The following is a 17,403-nucleotide window of genomic DNA, read 5'->3' as shown; positions in this document are numbered from 1 at the left end:
CTACTGTTCTGGAGAGATGGAGTTTCTCTAAAAAGACTTTCTCTAAAAATAAAAAGATAATATAAGTAAGTAAGGGTAAACATATTCAGTCAGACATCCATCTAGTCCAGTATCCTGTGTCTGTCTGTGACAAGCAGTGGATGCTGAAGGAGGTATGTATGAATGGTGGAAATACATACGAATGGGGTTTTCTTGGAATATCCCAGGAATAAATTTCTCCGAAAGGTATATGGACTTCCTCAGATGGACAGTGCACCCAGATCATTGTGTTTAATAGCCTGTAGCATGCCTTAAACTCCAATTTTGAGATTTCCTGAATAGGTCTTCAGCTTTTTTAAAAAGAAGGCTTATTTTTGTTAAAGTTGTTTCTTAAAGTAACAGTTATTTCCTATGTGTATGTCCCAAAGGGTAACCTTTAAAAGACAATTTAAATGCATAAATTAACTATATCCACAAATGAAAATAGTGTTAAGATCTTTAGCATTGCTGAGTTGCTTGGGGGTTTTTTTTGTTTTGTTTTCCCCTTTGCTCTGGAGTTGAACAGATATGTTTAATATAACCAAATCTTACAATTTACTAAGCTGCATTGTCTCATAGGTCATTGTCTTAGAAGCTAAAGACAGAATTGGTGGCCGAGTGTGGGACGATAAGACATTCAAAGGAGTCACTGTTGGAAGAGGTGCACAAATCGTCAATGGATGTGTCAACAACCCAATGGCACTAATGTGTGAGCAAGTGGGTTCCCTGCAGTGGTCATGCATTATCACTAGTGAAAAATTGTCATTTAAGCCAGGTTCAGCTGGCTGGGTAAGGGTGGGAGTCCTTTTTCATGACATGATTAAAACACTGTTCTGCATTCTAAGTAAACTCTGTGTTGCTATTATATCTTTGATAACAGTTGGGGACAGAGAAGGGCTATAGAATGGTTTCGGGCACATTATGTAAAGAAAAACAAGGCAGCTCCAGCTTTAGAACCAGAGGAAACCACTTTTTTTCTCCTTTTCTGGAGATAGTAATGTAAAAAGTCCCCGGCAGACTTCCTTCCAAGCTGAGAGAGGTTTACTATGGGAGGCTATTGCTGTGGTGTTGTAATACATAGTTCTATGACAGACTTGCCTTTGCTCAGCCTCTGTATTTCTAGTTCAATTCCACACAAGTTAAGATGAATATGTATAACAACTACTTACGCAAGTACACTGCAGTTCGATTTATTTATTTATTGGTTTGGGTTTTTTGGGGGCAGGAAGCTGAATTTCTCCAAGTGGAACTTGGGTATGGATTTTGTTCAGAGAGGCATGCAAATCCAGCCCATGTTGTTTTAACTGTTTAGTGCTCTATTGTGTCATGAAGAAACTTTTTTTTTTTTTTAAAATCATGTTTTACTTATGAGGTGAAGAGCAATGACTTCTGAATACACATTGGGTGCCCATCCCTTTGCGGTCATTTGATGTCAACTTTCATTCAAAGTACATCTGTATCTTGAGAAGAGATCTGCAGTGGCGACCAACAGCCTAGAGAGATGTGAGGATATGTGAAAAACCCTGGAGCGCACCCTAAGTAACAAGGCCCTAGGAAGAAGTTAGAGCTCTATTTCTGCCATTTTCTCTAGGCTGACTCTGTCTTTATTCTGACTTAGCTCTGTTGTATGTTCGATACAAGTTGGACAAGCAGAGCAAGATACTAGGTTTAACTCCAAATAATTTTTCTTTGCTTGTTCGTTAGTGAAGTTGGCGGTTACTGGCAAGCAACGTCCTGTCAATTCCTGAATGCAGGGAACTGTTTGGGCATCAGGCACCAGAAAGTTGTAGAAAAGAACTGATTTTAATGGCGATTTAGAGAATAAAGTGAGGTAGAAATGAAGGAGACTGGTTCATTGTGTTTGATTACCAGACCCAACATCTCTGTAGCAGACCCTGGTCTGATAGGAAAATTGGAGATGAGGTTTCTGGGAATCCCAATAAAGAAAAGGATGGAAGAGTGGGGAACAACAGTTTGTAGACAATTAATGGATAGAAGGGTTGTTGGTATTCCAGTTCTAGAAGGACAAGATTTTGAATTAATCTGACTAATCATTTGAAGTCTTGGATGTTTTTTAAGTGGCATCACTTAAATCTGAGGGATTCATCTTACTTTAAATGACTTTGAGCAGGCTAGGCACTGTAGTTTTTCTATACTTAAAAAGCAATAAAATGTCTTTTTCTTAAGCTTGGCATTAAAATGCACAAACTAGGGGAGAAATGTGACTTGATCCAGGAAGGTGGAAGGATAACAGATCCCACTATTGATAAACGTATGGACTTTCATTTCAATGCCATCCTAGATGTCGTATCTGAGTGGAGAAAAGATAAAACTCAACATCAAGATGTTCCTCTTGGTGGTAAGTGGGACATGTATTGCAAAGTGAAGATGTTGGCTGTGTTCATAGAGTTTTATGTTACATTGGCTTTTACATCGGACATTTTTAGAAGTGTATGGCTGTACATCTGACCTTAAATCCAACAGTGATAATCTGGCTCTATGGAGGACAAAGGGAGATTGACTATTGTATACACACAGACCAAAATGTCACTTGTAACTTTTAAGGAAGCCTAATTTGAAGGCTTTTATAATACTGTATGACTTCTGATATAGTATCTTGTTTTCATGAGGTAGCTTTTTCAGTATAACTAGTGGCACTAGCAGTTCAAAAGACTTGCTTCTTGCTGAAGCAGCCCATAGCTAGCCATAACTCTTATACTTTTTGACTAATCTGTCTAAAAAAGAGCCTGATCAAAGCCTTCTACTGGCAAGAATAGTCCCATCTCCATTGGTAACGCCTCCCACCACACTTAGAGCATGCAAGCACATTCAGCAACAAAAAAATAACTTGCTCAGAAATGTCTGCCTCCCAAATCTTTTCAGTGTGGATTCTGTAAGACAGAATTAGTAACACCTGTGTTCTTCAGTGAACTGTGAATCAAATTTCTCAGCTATTTTGGTTTTGTAAAAATTAAGCCGGATTTATTTGCAAGGATTGTGCACTAACTTGAAGTGTATTTCCTTGAAAAATCTTCAACTGTATATTGACAATAGCTAAACAATTAATTTCTCTCCTGTCTCAATTTGCTAGCCCAGCTGTGCTGTTGCACAGTGTGTTTCTTTTTTTTCTTTTAAATCATTTTAACCTCTTTTTTTCCTGAAGCTATGTATGTTTCCTTTTTGAAGAAGATGATTTTACTAGGGAAACCTACTATGATTAAACAACACAGTTGTATTCTATCACCGGAAAGATCTTGTGGTTTTTTTCTATGAGAAAAAAAACATCTCAGTGCAACTTAGCAATAAGCTTGAAAATCTTGTGATCCAGAGAATGGCATATTGAAATGCAGTAGGACTTCTGATGAATCGTGATATATTCTTATTTTACATGTTCTTTCACAGAAAAAATACAAGAGATCTATAAAGCCTTTATTCAGGAGTCTGGTATCCAGTTCAGTGAGCTGGAAGAAAAAGTACTACAGTTCCATCTCAGTAATTTGGAGTATGCCTGTGGCAGCAATCTCTCTCAGGTGAGTTTTGACAGCTGTGTTCTGAAGTGGTTGAGCTTCATAAAAAATAGGGTTGGAAGTAACATTGAGAAGTCATCTGATCCATCCCATGGCCCCAAAGGAAGAATCGGCTATCCCTAAGCTGTTCCTACATCCCTAACCTGTTCTTTAAAAGCATTGAGACACAGACTCCAGCACTGCCTTAGGTAATCTGATGGAGTTCATGACATGCTTCCAGCGACATCCTCTTTAACGTAGAAGTTCAGAGTAGATGGTGCAGTGGAGTAGGGCATTTTGCTGAGATGCTGGGTGGTAGGATTCACAGGAGAGTTACTCTTCCTCAGATGTTGTGTGTGACTTCTGCTTCTCAGTTCTGTGTTTAAAAACTGAGGTATTTCTCTACCTTGCTAGGTATCTTGAGAATAAATGCATTTAACTTCTGAAGTGTTCCAACACCCTGACGGTGGGCCCCAGTTCACCACTCCTAGGTATTCTGTTGACTATGTGATACTTGGCTTTCCTCGCGACTTCACTTTTAACCAAGCAGGTTCAGGAAATATCACAGTATGGTGTTGTTTGTAGTGCATTATTTACTCAGTCCTGTTGCTTGGGTTAAAGATGTTTAGGGTCAACTGTACTATGGTAGTGGGACAGCTGATTGATATGTGCAGATGCACAAATCTGATCTGAACTGAGAAGCACATAAGAACGTAACAAAGATCTGCAAGACAATGCTATACCAGGGCAGTCAATGGAAAATATTTTGATACGTCAAGCTTTCACACTTCATGAGCACCCAGGGGAAATAAGAAAGATGTTAACATCTATCTTACCTTCAATTTTAAAATCAAAATACGAAGTAAATGCACCTGCAGTGATAGGAATTGGCATTTGAATAGCAATTTGAGAATTGCTTCAGATTTTTCACTGCTAAGTGGCAATTGCTTAGTACCGATATCACTATTGTACTAACTAGGAGTTTGCAGGGGTGGGAGGAGGTCAATGAAAGATATTATGGAAGAACCTCCAAAGTGACAGAAAAATTCCATTGAGATTTTTTTTTCCTCTTCATATTGGGAAATAAAATACAATTTGAGAATTGCTTCAGATTTTTCACTGCTAAGTGGCAATTGCTTAGTACCGATATCACTATTGTACTAACTAGGAGTTTGCAGGGGTGGGAGGAGGTCAATGAAAGATATTATGGAAGAACCTCCAAAGTGACAGAAAAATTCCATTGAGATTTTTTTGTATCTTATTTTCCTCTTCATATTGGGGAATAAAATATTTCCATTTTTATTTGAAGTCTTAAGGCTGTAAAATCTGACTTCTTTGCTAGAGACAGAAAACTGAAATAAATACGCTACAATCCACCTGCCTTTTTGTACTGCTTTCCTTGTTTTCTCTACCAAGCAGAACTATACATTACCTGCTAGTGACCAACCCATATTATGACATTTCTTAATCCAGCAATTCATATGCTGTATAGTGGCCTTAGGTAAATAAGCCATTTGCTTTTGTCAGCATTGCCACACATTCTGGTGATACACTTTTTTTTCCACTTCTGAAGGGAATTAGGGTGGCTTCTTCTAAACTGGGGGACTTTTGCTAGTACCCATGTCACCTCACCAATAGAGACAGCTAGTTATGTTCTGTCCACAGGTATCTGCACGCTCATGGGACCACAATGAATTTTTTGCCCAGTTTGCTGGAGATCACACTCTACTAACTGTGGGATATTCTACTGTGATTGATAAATTGGCAGAAGGGCTGGACATCCGGCTGAATTTCCCAGTGAGTCTGGAAAATGTTGATGCAGTGCCTGTCTTGGATTGCTTTGAAGCACCAAATCATATCTTTTTATTCTTTGGGACCAGGCAAATCTGTACCTGTGATTATTTTGACTTGTCTTTGAGAAAAGAGAGGACAATTTCAGTGTCTCTGGAAATACTCTTTGAGGACTATCAGTACTTAAATATTATGCTATGATGAGCTTATATGTTAGAATCATGATGCTTTTTCTTTTTCAGCTTCCATGGAGGCTATTTTTTTTTTCTTTCAATATTTATCTGGAAATCTGTGTTTTTCAACTTCTAGTTTGCAGACTGGTGCTATATTAGCTATTCTTGTCTGAATTTGCATTGCATATGTAGATTTTGTAGTATAACCTTCTTCAATTTGTCTTTCAATAGGTACAGAGTATTGACTATTCTGGTGAAGAAGTACAGGTCACTACTGCAGATGGAACAGTGTGGACAACACAAAAGGTACCAAATATGCTTCAAGATTAAGGATTTCAGGGAACAAAAGAACAGTATTGACCACATTACATGTCCTTTTTGTCTCCCCCCCAACCCCGCCTCCTCTCCCCCAGAAGACTATTTAGTCCAATTTCTCCCCACTCAAAGATGAAAACTCATATATTCTAGTGACCTGTATTTGGATGTCCTAGAGCCTGTTTTTCGTTGAGGTTGAGTTTTGAGTACTAGTTAATTTGAAGAACTAAGCACTATAAAGGTAGTACTAAAATGTAAAGCAAATAGATTTTTATCTGGTCTTGGAAGTGATGGTTATGTTTTTTGGTTCCATTTCCTGCTCAGCTTTACCCCATGTAGTATGTGAATCTTTTTCCCTTTGGTATGCAGGACTTGACAACCCATATTTCTCAGTCTCCCTTATTCCCTGTATTCCCACCTGCTTCATGCTGTGTAATTTAGCTTTTAGTAATTTTTAAAATGATACATAAGCTTGATCAAGATTGAATTGACATCAACAGTGTTACTGAGCATATTTTAAAGAGAAGGGATGTGTGAAGGAAGAAAAAACAAACCAAAACAATGAGCATCTTCTCTCCTTTCAAAAAGACAGTTTTGTTAATCTGAAAGCCATTCACTATAATTTAGAGGAGGTATTAAAGTTAGTAGCATGGTTAGCCACTCTGATACAAGCAATTCAACAGGCTACAACTTAAAACCAGTGAACTGCAGGATCTGTTCTCACCTGATGTAAGGCATGTGTTTCCCATTAATGGGGGAGTAAAACCAGACACTGATCTAGAGATGTGTGGTGAGTATTATGCTGCATCCTACAAGAATAATCCAAGATAGTCAAGAGGATGCTGTGAGGCTTAAGTGCAGTATTCAGCTTTTGCTACTGTTGTGATTGTAATTATTTCTTTCAGGTATTAGTGACTGTGCCACTGGCCCTTCTTCAGAAAAATGCCATTCAGTTTAATCCTCCACTGTCAGAAAAAAAAATTAAAGCCATTAATAGTTTGGGAGCAGGAGTCATTGAGAAGGTAAGTAATTTCAGATTATATTTCATTTTCTTTTCATAGAAACATTGGCTGCTTTGTCCCTGTTGTTTTTGCTGCGTATTTCTCAGGATTTATCATGCATTTGGTTTTACTTGTATACAGTAGCCCAGAAGAGCAAAATGCTATCGGGGATCACATGCATTTCTGTTTCTTAGATTTCCCAACTTAATAGGTTTTTTTAAAGAAATTGTTTTCAGAATCACTTCACAGCTTAAACGTTTTGTGCCCAATTTTGAGCAAGCCTTCATGATGGTCTTAGATCTTCCAAAATTCTAATAATACGCTTATTCCAGGTCCTTTCAACCTAATAAATACATAAATTATTTCAGAAGAATACTGAAAGTTGTGTATTTGACCAGTGCAAAATCTCCTACCCTCTCCCAGTGCAAAAAGACAGCCTCTCCTGAAAAGATCCCTAGTAAGATACGTGCTTAGAACAAAACAGTATCAGAAGTAATGCCAGAAACAGGATTATAACAATGTTGAAATTTAAAGGCAATAGTTAGAAACCCCATATGCAGGATGGGGATCACTAAGTTCTACGTTAGGTTTGTAAAAATTCTGCTGAATTTCTTGAGCATTTTCCATAGTGAATTCCATTGTGAATTTGATACTGTCTGCGCATTTGCAATTTGCGAGATTAGCGGGTATTTTTCCCTTCCCTGTCCCCCTTGGAGAACAGGCCCATATATTCTCTGTTGAGACCCTCTTACAGAACTGGCTATCTCTAATGGAATGGAAAAGGGAAAAAGAATTAGAAGAACATCATATACCATATCCAGTTATGAGTTTTGTGGTATAAAATGCTTTAATTCCATTTCTCTCTCTCTCTCTCTAGATTGCCTTGCAGTTTCCTTATAGATTTTGGGACAGTAAAATTCAAGGAGCTGATTTTTTTGGTCATGTTCCACCCAATTCCAGCCAACGTGGGCTCTTTAGTGTTTTCTATGACATGGATCCAGAGGTATCATATGCTAGCTATCATATGCATTTTCTGTTAGCCCTTCAGAAATTCAGTTTGGAATCTAGGTGCAATAATTACGGAAAAATGAAAGTTTTCTTCTTCCCCCCACCCCCACAACTGTTAAAAGAAGTGGAAGCAGTGTTACTTATCAAGAGAAAGCTGATTGATACTTCATTGTAATAAATGGGAATGTTTTCCTACATTTGGATACAAAATAATATACAAGCAAGTTAATGCTTTTATTCTCAAACTGTCTTAAAAATATGTTTGTAATACCTGACTATAGATGTACCAATATGGGAAAAAGTCTACCAGTCACTTTCAGTTTAGGACTTCTGTTCCCTTATTTAAACCAGCTAAAAATCCTGTTATAAAGATCGTGCTGGCTTATTAACACTTCATGGCTTGCACTAGCCTGAATAACTATGTGGAGTGGCAGAAGAAAAGACAAAAACTAGGTTTTGACTGAAACTGAGGTCTGTAGGGTCAGTCCCAAACTCATGAATTTCAAAACAAATTCAAACCAGTGCATTGACATCATGTTTCTCTTCCCCGCCAGTTCCAAGCAGACACATTATACGTTTATATCATACCTTTTCATGCTCTTACAACTGCTACTTGCTACTTGGCAGCAATTAAAAGGCCATTTTGTAACCTTATAGCTTACTCCAAAAGGAAGCCATCCTGTGAAGATTGTGCTGTTACTAGACTATCTGTAGCTGTATGTACCTATATGACTTTCCTTAAAGAAGTTTTCTCTTCAATACTTTTAAGCTCATTCTACATGTGGTTCAGTGTGCTGGTGCTGTGCAGAGGCTAGATATAATACTTAATTTGCTTGATAGCTATTCTCTGCTAACTATCGAGTTTAGTAACAGAAGAATTGCCTTATATAAACAAGGGAGGGAGAGTTGTTTTAAAGGAGTTGAGAACCTGTGTGCTATTCTATAGTCACCACTTCATCTTTGAAACTTCTGCAGGGTAGCAGATTTCTTGAAGTGGAAGGAAACATCACTAGAACTGAGCTTTCATTTCTTGGGCCAAAATCTGCTGGTAAGAACTTAGTATTGGCCTAATTCAAAATATATCTAACTAGTACTTAAATAGATTCTTTTTGTTGCCACCTTTTGAAATTGCAGTACAGTTGAGGTGGAATTTTGGCATGGAACTGGAGCTTAAGAGGTCTGTCACAAACAACACTGTAAATGTCAAATCTTTTGGTGTAGCCTTTAAATAGGCAGATAGGAAGTTTTCAGTTAATTCAGCAAGCTGTAAAAGGGGCTGACCGTAACACAGATCTGTGAACAAGACATCAGAGGATGTTAGTAATTTGAGCATCAATACTGTAGAATATGCACCCTTTATTCTAAGGAATCAAACCCACTTTCCCCTAGCACAGAAGTTGCTTTCCAGCTGAAAGTCTCTTTGTCGATACCAATTAAAAGGGACTCTTCAAGAAATACTTAAAAACCTAATAATTTCTAAATGATCTCATATATTAATGTCTTGTTTTTAGGGCAAACAAAGCATTTTAATGTCAGTGGTCACTGGAGATGCTGTGACAACCATTAAGAATTTAGATGATAAACAAGTACTGCAGCAGTGTATGACTGTACTTCGAGAGCTCTTTAAGGAGCAGGTAAGAGAAGCCTCTTTTCTTGAGATGAATTAACTTGCCAACAGAGGTAAAGCTTTCGATTGTGTTACTTCATGATATATAAGAAAACCTTTGACATTTTAAACTATTTTTCTTTTTGTCTCAGTTTGAGAGAATATGTTTCTCTTGAGATACACTAAAACCACAATGTTTGGTCTCTTGTGTGAAGAATGTGAATTGAAGTATCTTAGATCTGTCTGAAGGAAAATGATAATGAGTTGAAAACCAGAAATGAACTATCATCCTTTAAAGTGCTTTTAGAAAGGAAAATTAATTAAAATCAGTACTTTAGGCAGGTAACACAAATACACTTCTTTCTTAGCTGTCACTTTTTCCAAACTTTTTTTTTTTGGTCATCACTGCTTCCAATACATCATAAAAGCTTTAAGCTAGATGAATTTGATTGTGATTCCCCCTCCCTCCATGTAAAAAAACAACTGAAATTAAAACACTCCCACCACCATCCCCCAAACCAAACCAAACAAATCCCTTACTCTTCTAATAAGAAACAACCCTTCCTGAGCTGTCTTGGGATGGAGATACAGGCAAAATGATCTATCAAGGGCCCTACATCCTGACTGTAAAAAAACATTAGATAAAAATTTCTACCTTTTTTCTTCCCCCAGCTCATCATCCAGATAAAAACTAATATGAAAATCAGAGAAATCTGGGGCAAGCAGAAGACTATCACTCACCAATGTTATTTGCATTCCACTCTATACACAGTAATGCCTTAGTTAAATTACTTAGAGCAATTAGATCCCAAGGAATGCTTGTGTTAATGTTCATGGGTAATCTCTCAAGTTTTACTGATGGTTCAGATGTTTGGATTAATGGTCTTGGAAAAGCTTCAGCATCTGAAAGCCCGACTTTTCCTAGAAAACATACTTTTGGTAATGGCTTTACAGTTACCACAATCATGTGCAATGTAAGTCCACATACCTGCTATTTTGATCTCATGAGAACGTTGAGGTAACACACAGGTCTTTGGTTTTGGTGCCACTTTAGTCTAGAAGAGTGATTTTCATGTCTGTCTCTGGTTTATAGCAGTATGTGAATTTCAGTCATCTGTCCACAGTGCAGCGGGATTTTCAAAGACAAGATGGCTTCCAGGGGCGTACCAGAACTTCTTCTGGGATGTTCATGAAACTCGCCATTCTTGGCTAGCCATTGTCTTGATTGCTTGAGCTTTAGTCTCTCATGTGCTACCTGATTGGAATAGTCTGTTTGTTGATACCAGATGTTGTGTAAGAGGCAACCAGGGGTGCTTCTGTATACTTGTCGCAAGCCCCTCAAGAGTAAGACAGCTGTAGTTGACTAAGCCTTCATACAATTGTTATCCAGGCTCTTTTTGGTAGAATTGTATGGAATTTGCATGCTGCAACGTGACAAAGAATACACAGTATTACTGTCATGGCTTAGCTACAGACACTCTGACTTTCTGTTTTTTGTTTTCTCCCTGAACCTAGTTTTCAGGCCAGCTCATTTTCTGATCTTAGATAAGTAATGTTATTTCTCCATTGGAATAAAATTATCTCCAAAATGAAGATTACATTTTCAGATTTAACAAGCTAGAAGCAGCATCATGCCTTACCAAGATGGAAAGTGCTCACATTACACATACAAACATGTTGAATGATGTTGATATTGGCATTTTATTGTTTGCAAGAGTATATATGTATTTTGAGGAAAATTTTGTTTTCTCATGTGTAGTTCTAGGTATATGACAATATCCAGACAGTGCTATTGTGATGTTTCAGACATCAGGCAAGTCTAGCAAACAAGATTATCTTTGTGGTTAGTAGTATAATAAAGAAAATTGGCATCTAATTCTGGAATGTGATCTAATCTGTGTCGTAATACTACTACATACTCTAAAGATTACAAGAAACTGTTTATGAGAAAAAGCTATGCAATTATGAGCTTTTCTTTGCAGTGCATAACTTTTATTTTGATTATGCAGGAGGTTCCTGACCCAGTGAAGTTTTTTGTTACTCGATGGAGCAAAGACCCTTGGCTCCAGATGGCATATAGTTTTGTAAAAACAGGTGGCAGTGGTGAAGCTTATGACATTATAGCTGAAGACATACACGGAAAAATTTTTTTTGCTGGTGAGGTAAGTGTTGTTACTGTTGATTAAGGTTATTGGGGAACTATTTCTTATGAAAAATAAGAAATGTCTTTCGCTAACCAACACCATTAATCTAGAGGTAGCATATAAATATTCTGTTACACAAATATGCTAATGTGTCTTGATTTTTGACACAGAACCCTCTTTATTCATATTATTATTGGGCATAGAAAGTCTGCCAAATATTTCAGGTCCGGAGTGAACTGCATAACCAATAAGTGCAGAACATGACAAGACTATACAATCCACTTCTATTTTTAGTCACACTGTCTTTCTGTTACTCCATTTGTGGGTAACATAACAAATGCGTGCTACTGATGGTATAGGTGCATTCTATACTGAACAGAACTTACCTGCCCCACTAAAGTGCAGGTGGCAAAACAGACTACTAATTTTGCTAGTTGACTTGCTTGCCAATTTTGAAGTTGCTAAAAATCTTAAATATTTTCTCCTAAATTCTAAGAAGTTTTCCATGGCTTTTAAAAATGTTGGTAACTGATCTTATAAACTGAAATTCTATCTGTTCTAATAGTTTTAGAAACAATTCACTTTTTTTTTTTTTTTTTTTTTAAAAATACAGGCCACAAATAGGCACTTTCCTCAGACCGTTACAGGAGCTTACTTGAGTGGGGTTCGAGAAGCAAGCAAAATAGCAGCATTCTAAGTACTGAAATTTTGTGTTTATAGATATATTTTTAATTGTTTTCTGTGGGTAAAACTATCTTCAAGTTTCCTATTTGCTGCCTCTTTCCTAAGTGGTACTTAAATAGTATACGGTACCTGAAGATAAAATCTTCCTTTTCCTCTTTTTCCCCCACCCCCCTTTTAAGCCCTGATGATATATATTGTTGGGGGTTTTTTCCAGCTAAGGTATTACTAGCAAGAGTGACATTGGAGTCCCTGGCCACAGCTTAACTAACAGAACTTTTGTTGAGAGTCCTCTTCTGTATGGCTCAAGTCATGCTATTGTAAACCTTCATTTCAGAAGGTCAGATTAAAACAAGACTAAGTTAACATACAGCATTAAAAATGCTGGCAGTTAGTAATGATAATGGGAATTTTCCACTAACTGTGCTTCTCAGGTTGATTATGCTCATAGGAGTTCAAACTTGCTCCCAAAAGCCTGAATAGCCTAGACAAATTCTAGAATTATTGTAGGAAGGAACTCAACTATCATTCTTTCCACTTGCAATCAGTAACCTTTTCTATAATATTTTTGATATTCTTAGCCTCCGCTAAGTGGGCTTTGGAATATCAAGTTTGTTCCTTTAAATCAGATGGCTGGAACAGTTTACAGTGCAATCATAGAAAGGTTATTGTAGCTAATAAAAACTTGAAAAATTAACTTTTACATTACTTTAAAAAACTTTGCTACTTATGCAGAGAAATTCTTGTTACAATAATAGGCTAAGTTTAGATTTGCTTAGTGCTTCTGATCATGTAGAAACAGGACATCTTAAAAATACTATATTTCTATGATTTCTATGATCATTTTGAAGACAAACTTCCAAATTCATTTGGGCTGAGTAGAGGAACTACCTACTGATATGAGTGCACAGTGGGGGGTGAAGGACTGTAAGTTCCTAACGGCTCATTCAGCTTTTATATTTAAAAAATAAGTGAAGATGAATGAGGAAAAATATTAACACTTTTATGAAGGGCTGAAACAAGGTGGCTTGCACTTTGACTTGAAGTTTTTTTTTTCTTTTATTATTAAAGTATTATTAAAAACAACTTGAGGGAGTAATTCAGTAAGGGCTAAGCATCTATCTAATAGCTTTTCCATGGGAAGAAAATAGGATGTTTTTCAATAGAAATAAGACTGACACAACCAGGATATCTGTTGTAATACTGTTCCACTAAAACAGTATTAATGAAAAAAAATTCAAACCAACATTTAGATCTCTTCCCCCACACCTTCCCTATAACTTTATTGCATAGACCTCATGATTTCTGAAAGGAAAGTAAGCACTTATTCTTTTCCCCCCTCATTCTCATGCATAGGCTCTTTTCTTTTTTTTTTGTCTCTTCATTTAAGAATGACACAGCAAACGTTTTTTGAGTTACCGTGCTTATTTCCATAAAGCTGTATCCTTGGAAAAAAAACAACACGCAACCTTAAGAAAAATCCTACTGAATAAATGCAATTCTTCTTTTTAAATACCTAATATTTTGTTTTTAGAATAGCTATGATATTGTTAAATACCTTTATTTAATCTCTAATTTACAAGGTGAAGATGTTTATATAACTAGATGTTTTTCAGATATATATTCTGTTCTGCTTCTTAAAGCTGAATTATATGGATTAATAGGAAAAGTGTAACTGTTCATAATTTTCCTGTACATAAATGCTAGTATGTACAGTTTTAAAGTATTTCCAAGTATTAAATTGTAATTTAAAGGCTATAAGAAGCAGACAAAATCCTCTGATGATAAAAGATAATCAGACATCAGATTTTGCTTTTGGTAATCATTTGCACTTTGTTAATTTCATATATTACAGGCCAACTTATAGCAAAACTAGGAGAGATTGAGAGCTGCATATGTTTGAGTTCGAAGTTTCTTTCCCAGTTTATCATATATGACAAAATTATTAGGAGAGGAGCTTCTGAAGGTGGGAAAAAAGCTTATTACTACAAGCCCAAAAAATTATATTCAGTGGCTGCTTCAGCTGACCTTGGTCAAAACTTCAGTCAGCTTAATAACAACATATAAACACATCATGTTTTAGGTAGGAACTGTCTGCAAAGTTGAGCTCAGCATCCATTTCTGCAGTCCAGTTTGTGTGAACATGCTTGATTTTTAGGCATATGCTTCCATCCTGTTAATTTGTCCTCCGGTTTTTAAATCTATCTACAACTCTGCAGGTAGATAAAAGCTATATTCTAGAGAATAGAGATGGACATGAACAAATACTGTCACATTTGGCTTTAGCTGCTGCACACTTCTTACAGCATTAAAAAAGGATAACAAATGATAAATTTACCAATGGCCTAGTCTATTAATTATTTGTGTATTATTTTGGTGCCAAGGCACTTAAACTGTGTTGTGCTGCACTTAAGTTTGAGGAGTAAATAAAATAAGTATGTTCCATTTTAATTTACGTTCATTTGAAATGTATAAGAACATCAGGCTGGTTCTGAGACTTCATTCTTTAATTAATGTTCCCCAAAAATTTTTTTAATACCTGTGTTAAAATTTATTTCAAGCATGTATGTGTTTTTTCTTTTGTGTTTAATTTATTCCCTGCAAATAAAGAACTGGGGAATGTTTTCTTTGAGTAGATTTGTTTAAATGTTGTCAAAAATATTTGAATGCAGAGCATGATCTGTTACACTTCAACTCTTCTGTGTGACTGTGTTATGGCAGCAGAATAAAACTGGAAAGTATCCACAGGATGCTCATGTTTTGTTTTGTTTTGGTTTTTTTCTTTATATTTAACTATTGGCTAAGCCTACTTTTTTGTTACATTTGATATTGATTTAAGATTTCATTTTAGTATATTCCTACAGCTAGACAATTCCTCAGAAGTGCTGCTGTACAGCCTTCTTTGAGCTCTAAGTACTAACTTTGCTGTAATTTGGACAATACCATAATAGTCAGTGTCTTTTGCCTCAAAGGTTTACAAAGCAATTCATACGCTTGTATCAGATTATTTTCCTAAGCCAGAGGAAATTTAAGCTGATTAATGATAATTGTTTAGAAGCACTGCCCATAATTTTAAGATAGCCAGAAAAATCACCAGAGAACCACTTAATGCTTTTCACTGGGTATGAACACTTCGCAGGATCATGGTCCCGAAAGGTTACTACTAGCACAGATCACTATAAGCATATGCAAGCCTGACTACATACCCAAAACATTTAAAATACAAACAATGACAAATTCTGACACCACTTATCTATGTTGTTCTTCTTGAATGGGGGGTTAGATGTTCATTTAGTGTAAGTCTGACTGCAGGCAACTTAAAAAAAAAATTCCTACTCCCTTTGAAAGTTTATTTCAACCAGTAACACATGTAGGTCTGAACCAGTGAAAGCATTACTGTGTGGAAGATTCGCTGCTTTCTCCTAACCCTGTCATACTTGATTAGCAGTTCAAAGTTTGTATCCCGAGGATGTGCTTGCTTTTCCTAATGTTAACTCCCTGCAGGAAATTATTTTTGTTACACCTGACACTGGTCTTGAAAAATGTTAACTTCGTTCCAAGAATAACAATCTTTAAAATGGAAACAAAATACTAAGGCTGCTTTTAAAATAAAGTACAAGTCAGTAGATTTCATCACACTCACCCAAAGAATGATAGTCCTTCAAGAAAATAGTTGGTGTGAGGGAAGTTTTTTTTCCTTTTAGACCAGCTGTCTAAAACTTGTATCAGAAAAAAACATGAAGTAGCGACTCTACGACTGAGTGCAGTCCAGTGAACAAGGTCAGGTGAAAAGGCAGGGCAAGTTATGTAATACTGCCATCCTCTTATCCCCAGGACCTCTGGAGATCATCTGGTTTAAGCCCCTACTCGGAACAGGGCCAACATGGAGCTGGTTGCTCAGGGCCCTGCCAGGTTGAGTTCTGAACATCTTCCACAACTGCTCCAGGCCCCGTTTCTGTGTGACCACCCTCATGGTGAAGCTTTTCTTCCCCTAACGTGTAATTGCAATTTCCCTGGTGCCTGTTGCCTCCTGTCCTGTCGCTACGTACCTCCAAGCAGAGCCTGGCCCTGGCTTCCCCATACTCTCCCATCTGGTAGTTGCAGACTGCAGCACGATACCCCTTCAGCCGTCTCTTGTTAAAGCTGAACAAGCCCAGCTCTCTCTGCCTCCCCTCCTACATCGTGTGCTCCAGCACCCTGGCCATCTTGGTGACCCTCCACTGGACTCCCTCCAGAATGTCCATGCCTGTCTTGCACCAGGGAGCCCAAAGCTGGACACAGCCCTCCCAAGGCAGGCTCACAAGTGCTGAACAGGGGGTAACAACCACTGCTCTCAACCTGCTGGTGACTCACTTGCTGAAACAGCCCAGAGTGCTGACAGTGTTCCTTATCACAAGGGCACACTGCTGAATAGGGTTCAACTCGCTGTCTGCGAGAACCATCTGCCCCTACCCAGGTCCTTTTCTGGAAAGCTGCTTAGAAAGAAACCGCTGTCCCCACCTGCACTGTTGTATGGGGTTATTCCATCCCAGAAGCAGGATGCTGAATTTGCTTTTGTTGACCTTTATGAGGTTCCTGATGGCCCATTTCTCCTGCAAGTCAAGGTCCTTTTGAATAAACCTTTAGATCTACAACTTCCAGCTACTTGCTTTAATAAGTATTTCTGAATTGAAAGGCAGGAGAGACATTTCTTTGAAGAAGGAATATAACATACTTGTCAGCATTCAAGATGTTTCTCAACTTTTTTCAGCAAGTGAAACATTGATTTTACTAAATTTCTTATTGCAAGTTTTCAGACAGTATTCTGGTGTCTTACAGATTTTTCCATGGTTCTACCTAAATAATGGATACTAAAATCACCACCACCACCACCAGAAGTCATTTCTGGAATGCCTTCATCTAGCTCAGTCAAAGCTATTTGATTATAGTCAACTTTCTGATTTGGAAACAGGCATAATTAGATCTACCCAAGTGGTCCTGAGCCACCCTCTCTCTGAAACAGCAACAGAGCTAATAAACCTTATTAGAATCCCCATGCTGACTGCAGGGGCATTACGTGGCCAGATTAAGCTCTGGGCTCCAAAAGAGTTATTTTTAAGTCTGGCTTAGCAGTGGCTAATCTACACCCAGACATTCAGGGATCTTGCTTTGTCATGTGCC

The 17,403-nt window shown here is 37.4% G+C and overlaps 1 protein-coding gene across 1 annotated transcript; it reads left to right on the top strand.

The window, feature by feature from the left end:
- Positions 1-597: 597 nt before the first annotated feature.
- On the top strand, positions 598-12,259 carry LOC104073427 (lysine-specific histone demethylase 1B-like; the record flags this gene model as incomplete). The annotated part of the gene is made up of 10 exons (XM_009573186.1): positions 598-735; positions 2,206-2,377; positions 3,421-3,548; positions 5,190-5,321; positions 5,720-5,794; positions 6,709-6,825; positions 7,682-7,807; positions 9,324-9,446; positions 11,428-11,580; positions 12,176-12,259. Coding segments are annotated over 10 exons (1,248 nt in total), but the record flags the coding sequence as incomplete, so codon positions are not given.
- Between the last annotated feature and the right edge of the window lie 5,144 nt (positions 12,260-17,403).

Source organism: Fulmarus glacialis, unplaced genomic scaffold, assembly GCF_000690835.1.
Source record: "Fulmarus glacialis isolate BGI_N327 unplaced genomic scaffold, ASM69083v1 scaffold42732, whole genome shotgun sequence".
NCBI classification, from domain to species: Eukaryota; Metazoa; Chordata; class Aves; order Procellariiformes; family Procellariidae; genus Fulmarus; species Fulmarus glacialis.
Note: the sequence above shows the minus strand (reverse complement) of the source record. Positions and strands in the feature narration are given on the sequence as shown.